The sequence below is a fragment of the Schistocerca piceifrons genome, chromosome 3 (genome assembly GCF_021461385.2).
Source record: "Schistocerca piceifrons isolate TAMUIC-IGC-003096 chromosome 3, iqSchPice1.1, whole genome shotgun sequence".
NCBI lineage: Eukaryota > Metazoa > Arthropoda > Insecta > Orthoptera > Acrididae > Schistocerca > Schistocerca piceifrons.
In genome coordinates, this window is record NC_060140.1 from 926,685,775 (window position 1) to 926,697,032 (window position 11,258).

Sequence of the window (11,258 nt, forward strand, 5' to 3'; positions counted from 1 at the left end):
AAAAATTTGGCCCGGTCATGAATCTAAGACGCTTTAAAACCTAGTTCAGGTGCCTTCGTTTCGACGATTGCAATTCCAGACAGCGAAGGAAAGTGTATGACTGGCTACGTTATATTCGTAAAATCTTTGAAATTTTTGTCGAGAATTCTCAAAATAACTATTCTGTTGGAGAGAAAGTCACCTTCGGAGAAATGTTCGCAGGTTTCAGAGGAAGATACCCTTTCTGTCAGTCATTCCCTCAAAACCCAACAAGTATGATATCAAACTGTTAATCCTCACGGCTGCAAAGACGACCTACACCCACAGCTTGGAAGTGTACAGGGTGGTCCATTGATAGTGACCGAGCCAAATATCTCACGAAATGAGTGTCAAACGAAAAAACTACAAAGAACGAAACTTGTCTAGCTTGAAGGGGGAAACCAGATGGCGCTATGGTTGACCCGCTAGATGGCGCTGCCATAGGTCAAACGGATATAAACTGTGTTTTCTTATATAGGAACCCTCATTTTTTATTACATATTCGTGTAGTACGTAAAGGAATATGAATGTTTTAGTTGGACCACTTTTTTCGCTTTGTGATAGATGGCGCTGTAATAGTCACAAACATATGGCTCACAATTTTAGACGAACAGCTGGTAAACAGGTAGGTTTTTTAAATTAAAATACAGAACATAGGTATGTTTGAACATTTTATTTCGGTTGTTCCAATGTGATACTTATCATTTCTGAGAACGCATGCTGTTACAGCGTGATTACCTGCAAATACCACATTAATGCTATAAACGCTCAAAATGATGTCCGTCAACCTCAGTGCATTTGGCAATACGTGTAACGACATTCCTCTCAACAGCGAGTAGTTCGCCTTCTGTAATGTTCGCACATCCATTGAGAATGCGCTGACTCATGTTGTCAGGCGTTGTCGGTGGATCACGATGGCAAATATCCTTCAACTTTCCCCACAGAAAGAAATCCCGGGACGTCAGATCCGGTGAACGTGCGGACCATGGTAATGGTGCTTCGACGACCAATCCACCTGCCATGAAATATGCTATTCAGCACCGCTTCAACCGCACGTGGGCTATGTGCCGGACATCCATCATGTTGGAAGTACATCGCCATACTGTCGTGCAGTGAAACATCTTGTAGTAACATCGGTAGAACATTACGTAGGAAATCAGCATACATCGCACCATTTAGATTTCCATCGATAAAATGGGGGCCAATTATCCTTCCTCCCATAATGCCGCACCATACATTAACCCGCCAAGGTCGCTGATGTTCCACATGTCGCAGCCATCGTGGATTTTCCGTTGCCTAATACTGCATATTATGCCGGTTTACGTTACCGCTGTTGGTGAATGACGCTTCGTCGCTAAATAGAACGCGTGCAAAAAATCTGTCATCGTCCCGTAATTTCTTTTGTGCCCAGTGGCAGAACTGTACATGACATTCAAGGTCGTCGCCATGCAATTCCTGGTGCATAGAAATATGGTACAGATGCAATCAATGCTGATGTAGCATTCTCAACACTGACGTTCTTGAGATTCCCGATTCTCGCGCAATTTGTCTGGTACTGATGTGCGGATTAGCCGCGACAGCAACTAAAACACCTACCTGGGCATCATCATTTGTTGCAGGTCGTGGCTGACGTTTCACATGTGGCTGAACACTTCCTGTTTCCTTACACAGCGTAACTATCCGGCGAACGGTCCGAATACTTGGATGGTGTCGTCCAGGATACCGAGCAGCATACATAGCACACGTCCGTTGGGCATTTTGATCACAATAGACATACATCAACACGATATCGACCTTTTCCGCAATTGGTAAACTGTCCATTTTGACATGGGTAATGTATCACGAAGCAAATACCGTCCAAACTGGTGGAATGTTACGTGATACCACGTACTTATACGGTTGTGACTCTTACAGCGCCATCTATTACAAAGCGAAAAATGTGGTCCAAGTAAAACATTGATATTTCTTTACGTACTACATGAATAAGTAATAAAAATGGGGGTTCCTATTTAAAAGAACGCAGTTGATATCCGTTTGACCTATGGCAGCGCCGTCTAGCGGGCGAACCACAGCGCCATCTGGTTTCCCCCTTCAAGCTAGACGAGTTTCGTTGTTTGTAGTTTTTTCGTTTGATGCTTATTTCGTGAGATAGTTGGCCCGGTCACTATCAATGGACCACCCTGTATACTGACACACAGCCCGAGGATCCTTGCGGAGTGAGCAACAAACCACCTGATTTTGTCAAATGAATGGTTGTACCCTTAATGGAAAGTGGACAAAATAACACGTCAGACAACTTGTTTACCGACTTTACTCCTGTTGATGAACTCAAAAAGCATAATTTCACCTACTTTGCTATGCTAAAGGAAAACAAGAAACAGTAGCCACCAGCTTTTGTGTACGTGTCTGTATGTTCGGGTCAACAATGGGAAAACAGTGGTCTCATACTGCCCCAAAGAGCAGAAAATGTGATCCTCATTTCTTCACTTCATAATGACGATACAATTGAGCCTTCATCTGGAAAGGCCAAAAGGCCAGCGATCATAGTATTCTACAACTCTACAGAGGGTGGAGTGGACACTGCAGCCTAAATGTCTTCAGCAGATGTGTACAGAAACAATATGCGTTGGCCAGTGGTAATCTTTTATTCGACGATGAATGGGACTGGGTTCAACTGAGCCGGCCGCGGTGGTCTCGCGGTTGAGGCGCTCAGTCCGGAACCGCGCGACTGCTACGGTCGCAGGTTCGAATCCTGCCTCGGGCATGGATGTGTGTGATGTCCTTAGGTTAGTTAGGTTTAAGTAGTTCTAAGTTCTAGGGGACTGATGACCTCAGAAGTTAAGTCCGATAGTGCTCAGAGCCATTTGAACCTTTTTTTTTTTTTGGGTTCAACTCCCTGTTCATCTATCTTGGCAATGATTTCGAACCATTGCACAAGAGGGCATTCCTCAAAAAGTTAGTCTATGGGATTGCTCTTCCAGAGCTGCAGAGAAGGAGCCAGAAGAGCCATGGAATACCCTCCAGCGTCTAAATCTGCCTGAAGAAGTTCGGCCCCACAAGGCATTTTGGTAACTACGATCGTAAGTTCGAACCACCCTTCAAGAGGCGAAGGAGTATTCCCAGCCCGACCTAAGCTGGTCTCAGGAGACTTACCGTTTCGAGATGTCTGTCTCGTGCCAAGGCGAACTGCAATAAACACGCAAACGGCGTCTGCAGTGAGCGCAAAGTTGCCATCCTTCCAACTTTTCGTGAGGAGCCTAAATCCAGCAAATCTGAGGACTGAGCTCACTAGAACCAGACTGAAGCGCCTACATGTTTTTTTATGATTTCTTTTAACGTTTAGGTCACAATTCAGTCAAAATTTTAAATCAAGTACAATGGAGAGCTGAAATATGATTATTTTCAGAATCGTGTGTTTTGGGTAATAAAAACTTTTCTCCTTCAATTACTTTATTAATTCGTTAATCTCGATCCTAAAGAAGGTAAATACGAAGGAAACTTCGCTAGACCTAAAAGGTGGTGGGTGTTATTTCAGGCCGCCCTGTGTGGCTGAGTGGTTCTAGGCGCTACAGTCTGGAACCGCGCGACAGCTACGGTCGCAGGTTCGAATCCTGCCTCGGGCATGGATATGTGTGATGTCCTTAACTTAGTTAGGTTTAAGTAGTTCTAAGTTCTACGGGACTGATGACCTCAGAAGGTAAGTCCCATAGTGCTCAGAGCCATTTGAACCCTTTTTTTATTTCAGTTTGAAATTGTTTACTTTTTTGGCACATTGCGACCGAATGAATTTACGAAAAGGTTGCCACCGACGGAGGGTTTAGTATGATTTCTTTCGATAAACCTAGAGTTATCGTTCCAGGACGTTATGTATTTTGATGCAAGAATCTGATGTCTTACAATTCGATAACTTGCTACTGACGTCCACAGTGTTCACTACCGCCATTTATCGATCACTTGGAGTCAGTGCGCTCATCGCAGACGCCAAAGAATTGTAAGAATTTCCCTTGGAAACCTGTATTTGTACGACAGTTTCCTATGAGTAGACTACAATTTATGTATATCACAGCGGATGACATTTTGGTCATCTGCTATAAAAGAAATATAAACCCAGCAGGATGCCTCAATGTTTCTTCAATATTCTACTTGGAACCGACCACTAAATGATCTCACTCACTTGAGCCGTGTTAAAACGAAAGTTGGATAGGAATCATGTTTTTCACTACACATTTAAAAAATTCTCGCAATAAACTGATGTCATTTATTTTTCCTTATCAGCAATTACTTGATATGCACGTTTCATTTCATATCGCTTCGTAATGATATCGAGCCAGCTACACACTTGTCGAGGCGTTCCGTATGATTGTATCTTTATTATCAGTCAATGGTTTCGAAAGCCTTTCGGAGATCGCAGCACGTGAAATCAGCTTGTTCGCTGCGTCAATGACGTGCGAGATATAACGTGTGACCACCTGTGTTTCATACGAGCTGTGCGTCCTGACTTCGTGTTGTCCTCCGGTCACAAAACTTTATCGTTCTAGGGACATCATTAAATCGTAATTTTTGTGTCCTTTTTCGAGACCGGAGTGATCGACGGTGATTTTTTACCATGAGAAATAAGACTTTAAGCGTCAATTAAGAAATTTTGGGTGCGGCGTATGGCAGTGTGAGGGTATCTCTATCTCATGAAGCTTGACATAGTCTGGTTTGCGCACGCGATCTCAATATTCATTAAAAATCTGATTTGTCTTGACTGTATTTTACAATTCAGATAACTAAGCATCTTCAGAACTTGGACAGATGGAAAAATCTACAAAAAGACAAACAACAGAGAAGAGCAGTTATAGTTACGTGGGGTTACTCTGCGTGGGACGTGTAATGTGTTGCAACATTTGTACGGTATATTAATTTTTGTACGGTATATTAATTCTTTTACATTCTGTATGTTTTTTTGTTTTTATGACATTAGGAATTTTCTCTTCTGCCTCTTCTTCCGTGAATATGATTTGCTTAAAAAATTGATATTGGTAGAAAAAAAAAATATCATTACTGTACAGGTCGCAATAACCACGTTCTTGCCAATGCTGGGTGACGCAGACGACGCATGACGCTTGATGATTACACTAATAAATAAAGTGACCTTGAAAAACTATAAACATAGCGCAAAGATAGGCACATAGCTGTTAGTTGAGAAAATTATTGACGTGTGCATCTTACAATAACTAGTAGTTTTTCGTTAAAATACTACTTTATGTAATCGCACTGTTGACAGCAGTAACACGGGTTTTGGTTCTTTTGCTGTGGTTTTAGAAGTACTGAACAAAAATCTAATAAAATATCTGCAGTTTTTTTACAAGTTAGTAATACGGTACAGTATAAAGTTCTAAGTTACTGCAATGAATTGCAATGTAGAATAAAATTAAAATAATTAAAAATTAATATACCGTACAAATGTTGCAACACATTACACGTCCCAGGCAGTGTAACCCCACGTTACCTTAACTGCACTGCTCTCTTGTTTGTCTTTTTTCAGATTTTTCTATCTGTCCAAGCCCTGAAGATGCTTAATTATCTGTTGTACATTGCAGTGAAGACAAATCATACTGGAATATTTTAACTTAGATTTGAAAATGTTAGGTCTAGGAGTCTACCGAAAATAAAACTTGTTCAATTGCGTAAACGCAGTGGCATGCTCTGGAACAAATGCATCTAAAAAGGCGCTGAAAGCTATTTAAAAAAGTTTTCTGGATGGAATTTGTTTACAGGCCTACGCCTTTTGGTTCCTTTCTAGTACCAACTTAACATGGGTGTATGGGCTTCGTCCGCAAAGGGACTTTATCGGAGGAGCCATATAAGTATTTGTCTTAAGTAATTTAGGGAAATCAAGCCAAACCAGAATCTAAAAGAGTACAAGCAGTTTTGAAGCTTGGTTTTGAGAAATGTGAGTCCAGCTGATACTGATCCAACTTGTCCAGTTCGTGCCTTGGATATTACACAGCTACGAACAGCAGAGATGTTGATTTACTTATATGAATAACAAACACATTTCTTATTTCTGTCTGGAAATATTTACCGCCTTGTATCATATCTTACTTCCCGAATAACCTTGTGCATTTAAGACGCCAAATTATGTAGCTAATGACAACCTTGAAGCGAAACAGCAGGACACTTTAGTTTGTAGAAGCTGCGCATACTGCTTATGCACTACGCAATTGAATTCTGATTTTATTCGAACTAACGTCATGCAGTTGTACAACTGGTGATGCACTCTATCTAGTCAGGAATTTTTGTAGTGCCCCCTTATCTTTGGTTGCAGTTACCTTAGATCTTTCTTCCTGAGAGTTTCGTACTGAATGTTTTTACGAGTGTGTAAAATCATATGAAAAAACAGCAATGAAATATATGAAATCTTATAAATCTATCCAGCTGCTGCCAAAAAAGGAAAAGTGCCACTCCTGTTACGTTGTGGAAAACTAGATTGGTTTTTTTTAAAAGAAGCTTTTTGTAATGATTTTACTAGCTGTCTATATCGGAATCTTATATAATAACCTTTTTTCGGGCTGGTACATCCAATTTCGTACCTGCAATGTTATGAGTTAGGAGTGCAACGCGTTAGTGGCTGTTTAAACAGCCTAACGAAACTTGTAACGTTCAAGTGGACTTAATGATTAGCTTCACAATTAACCCATAAAAGGAAGAAAATAAGTGTAGGGTTTAAACTCTCCTCGATTACAAGGTCATTGGAGAGGGAACGTAAGTTCGGATTGAGGGTGGACGGGAAAGGAAACAGACCTTTCCTTTTCAACAAAATCTGTTTGTGAAAACTGATGGAAACTCAAATCTGGATTGTCGGATGGGTATCTGAACAGATGTCCTCGCGAATACGATTAAGTTGCACCACGCCTTTAGTATGTAACAAATTTGAAGATGGCAATACCTAGACGAAATCGCTATTATTATGTTGTGTTACACCAATTCTAGGCGATTAGAAAAAATCTAGAGTGCCCCAGAACTATCAATATATAACAGTCCATGATGATTTCAAGGTGAGAGCGATAGACAGATAGATAGATAGATAGATAGATAGAGAGAGAGAGAGAGAGAGAGAGCGCTACCAACTGAAGCGCTTTTGTCATTACTTACGGAGACATGGGTTTGTTCTTACCAAAAACCTGACTCCAGATTCTTTAAAGAACCGAGCTCCCATATATCACACAGTATCGAAGGCCTGTAATCGAGAACGTTTTAGAAAAAGTTTGAAATCATTTTTTGAATTTGGAAGTCGCGAAGTACTCTCATTATCGGGATAATTTGTGCATCATTTTAAGAAAAGCTAGTTTTTCAAACATCTCAATGTTTACGACGCTATATCTCCTGGACTTTGTGTCGTACACTGATATAATTTTGCAGGAACGTTTAGTGGTATACGTGGATACCGTCTGGAAAACGTGTTGAGAACAGAGTTAGTAGTAAAGAAGTACATTTACATCCAGAACTACATGACTACTTTGCAACGAATACTTAAGTGGCTGACTGTGGGTTCTTCCAACCAATTTCAGACTATTTTTCTACTGTCCCGCTCTCTAACAGCGCGTGGGAAAAATGAACAGTAAAATCTCTCTGTACGAGCTATGATTTCTCTTATTTTATAACGATGATAATTTCTGCCTAAGTAGCCTGGCAAAAATAAAATATTTTCAATTAGGAGGGAGGAGAACTTTGGTGATCGTAATTTCCTGAAAAGATCTCACCGCAACGAAAAACACTATTGTTAAAAAGTGATTACCAATGCTTGACGCTCTGTCTGCTAATTCACGATAATACAAAACGAGCTGCCCTTCTTTGGATTTCTTCGGAACCTTCCGTCAATTCTGTGTGGTAAGGATCCCACGCCGTACAGCAATACTCTAGTAGAGGAGGGATAATCATAGTGTAGGCAGTCTCTTAAGTAGAACAATAGTTGCAACTTAAGTTGTTCGTAATTGTGATTCCTAGGTATTTAGGTGAATTGATGGGCTTTTCGATCTGTATGCTGTCTCGCGTAACCAAAATTTGCTTTTCGTACTCATATGAATGTCATCACAATTTTTCTTATTCAAAAACAATTTCAACTTTTCGCGCCATAAAAATACCGTGTCTGAATCATTCTGCAATTGGTTTTGACCTTCTCATAACTTTAGTAGACGGCAAATGACAGCGTCGTCTGCAAACAAGTTAGAGGACTACACATATTGTTTCCTAGATCGTACATATAGATTAGGAACAGCAGAGGTTCTATAAAACTTCCTTGGGGGAACGCCAGACATCACTTCTGTTTTATTCAAAAATTTTCCGTTGATTACTACGTTAGATGACCTTCCTGTTAGGGAATCACGAATGCAGTCGCGATGCTGTATTGGCACGCAGTTTGAGTAGAAATTTCTTGTGAGAAACAGCGTCAAAAGCTTTCGGGAAACCTAAAAATATGAAATCAATTTGAGGTTCCCTGTCTATATCATTCATTACGTCCTGCGAATGAAGAGTTAATTGTGTTTCACAAAAAGTATGTTTCTGAATCCGTTTCGACTATGCGTCAACAGACCGTTTTATTCGAAGTAATACATAATGTTCGAACACAGTATATGTGTCAAAATCCTACAGCAAATTGACGTCAGTGATGTGAATATTAAACTATAACGTCGTTTCTGATGCTGAAGTTCTACTTCTATGAACAGCGACAATGTAGTAACTGGAAAACGTTTCACTTTCTCTTGTTTTGTGGGGCGTGATGGTTTGAAAAATTTCGAAAAGGTTTAAAATCATGTGTGTAATTTGTTGGGAATTGCTAAGTGCCCGTCTTCTCAGGTACTGAATGAATATAGTCTCTTTAATGTGCGCGCCGTGAATTTCACTGCCTAAAGACACGTAGACGGTTACTGAGTTTAACACTTGACTTATTGCGTTGAACCTTTAACGTTAGATTATGCCTCTTAATGGAAAGGTTAGACGGCATTTTTTAAATTTCTAAGTCCGGTGAGCAGTTATATGAAGTACTGAAAATCAAAGTTTTGTTGCCGCTGGAGTTCCTTAAGCAGGCAGCCTGACATTGGAATCAGCTGATCTTAGCCGTTTAGTAACACAGATTACGCTCTTCCGCAATGGTGCAAAGTGCACACTGGTTGAGCCTCGGACCAGTTGCATAGAGAGAGTAGTAACTGGTTAGTTATATAGCACAGTACACGTTGGCCTATCCATGGAGTAATTAATGAGAGAGGAGAGTTACCGGCCAGTGCGGCAGCATACTGCTTGGTGACGCCGCTGGCGACCATGGTGGTTGGTGGTTGGTGGTTGGTGGCTGCGGTCGCTTCCGCGAGGTGTCCCGGCGCCACGGAGACTGGAGACTGACCCCTCCACGCCGGCCGTCGGCCGCGACTGTCCAACGGGCCGCCCGTGACGTATGTGCGCGGCGGTCAGCGTTTTATGTAAGGCTGCCTCTTTCCCGAAATCAGTTCGCCTGCCGATGATAAAGCGCGAGATATTCTGCAATCGAGAAAACTTGCTGACATTTATCGTCAACAAAAACAAGCTAATTACGCTAGCACCGAGGCACGTTGCCAGAAATTGTATTTCCTGAAGCCTACGTATGGGGATATCACTTGGATGCGTGCCAAACCGTGGTGGCTGAAACATTTCGACTTCCACGGATAGAGTGCTAACGCCGTCTGGGATACGCCTTTGTCACTCCCTCTCGGGCGTTTCTTCTCGTGTCCTAGAGTCTTATCGACGCAAACGAGCTGCATACGTAATGACAGATGTATCTAATACATCGCGCTTGTTTCGCGGTGTTAGCAGCTGTAGCTGTTTCTCTATACCAACTGCAGGTCAGACAGACCGTTACAAATAAAGAAACTTACACAGTAAACGTCAATTTATCCATGTTGTATGGAAGTGGTCGAAATCAGCGACTGTATAATAAATTTATGAATTAATTTTTGTTACTTGAGTCAATTTTCCCTAGTATTTTTTAGAACGACGCCTTGGCAACAGGGACCTGATGATGACGATGATGTTTCGTCCCAATTTTTACACAGTCCAATTTTTACACAATCCAGTCTACCCTCTGTCACGAATGCCGCTGATGATGATGATGATGATGAAATGATGAGTACAACACAAACGCCCAGTCCCCGGGCACAGAAAATATCCAACCCAGCCGAGAATCGAACCCGGGATCCCGTGATTCAGAGGCACCAACGCAAGCCACTAGACCGCGAGCTGCGGACGCAGGGACCTGATGATGGTAGCATGTTGCCGAAACTCATCGTGCTAAAACATACGAGTAAAAAGTGACTGAAGTTGTAAAAATTATGTGCGGCTGGTCCCGGCGGAGTTTCGATTCCTCCCTTGGGCATGGTTGTGTGTGTGTTTGTCCTTAGGATAATTTAAGTTAAGTAGTGTGTAAGCTTAGGGACTGATGACCTTAGCAGTTAAGTCCCATAAGATTTCACATACATTTGAACATTTTTGTAAAAATTAATAGTGAAAATTTCCGTTTGAGGGCGCTGCTGCAGAGTACACACAACGTAGCGTGACTCCGATAAGGGCACATAATCAAAAAGTGGAGACACTCTAACAGCCGCCCTATTGTCCTGACCTCTCCCCATGCTATTCTCACGCCTTCGGCCCTTAAAAAAAGGCCTTGAAGGATCAGCGATTGCTTTCGGACGTGGATATACAGCAGGTAGTTGCGGACTTCCTCACGCAGCATGACAAGGTGTTTTACGAAACGGGTATCTCCAGCCTGATGCTCCTGTGGGATGATTGTCTCAAATCTAACGGCGATTTTGCCTGATTAGCATGCCGATTCTGGACTGTACTGCCTTCGAAATGAAATTTTTTAATAGCTCCTTATATTTCATAAATTTACACAGCGGATGTTCGACTGTATATAATTTCGCAACTGACAGTCGAAGTCGTCGGTGTACTTTTGTAGCTTACCGCGTAGCACGGTAGCTTGCGAGATCGGGAGGTGAGTCAGATCTCTGGTCGATTCCTAGCGGCCAGTTAATGGCCTTTGGTCTGGTGCGCCTACCTCCCTGAGTGTGGTTTTTAGGGGATTTCGCACGCTCGTTTGGGCAAATGGTCCCAAATCACCCTCTCAGAAAAAAACAATGCATAAATATTTAATATTTGACAACACAGGGCACAAAGCTTACAGAATTCAGATGGTTCGCATGACTTCGCTGCCTTAGGTTAACTGGCGA

The 11,258-nt window shown here is 41.8% G+C and overlaps 1 protein-coding gene across 1 annotated transcript in view; it reads right to left on the bottom strand.

Annotated features, from left to right (window-relative positions):
- The window catches only part of LOC124788291 (facilitated trehalose transporter Tret1-like), a 74,987-nt gene extending 65,528 nt beyond the window's left edge, over positions 1-9,459 (bottom strand). The window contains exon 1 of the mRNA XM_047255523.1: positions 9,278-9,459. Coding sequence (XP_047111479.1) covers positions 9,278-9,323 — 46 coding nt within the window. The 5' untranslated portion in view covers positions 9,324-9,459. The remainder of the gene's footprint in view (positions 1-9,277) is intronic.
- Positions 9,460-11,258: the final 1,799 nt, after the last annotated feature.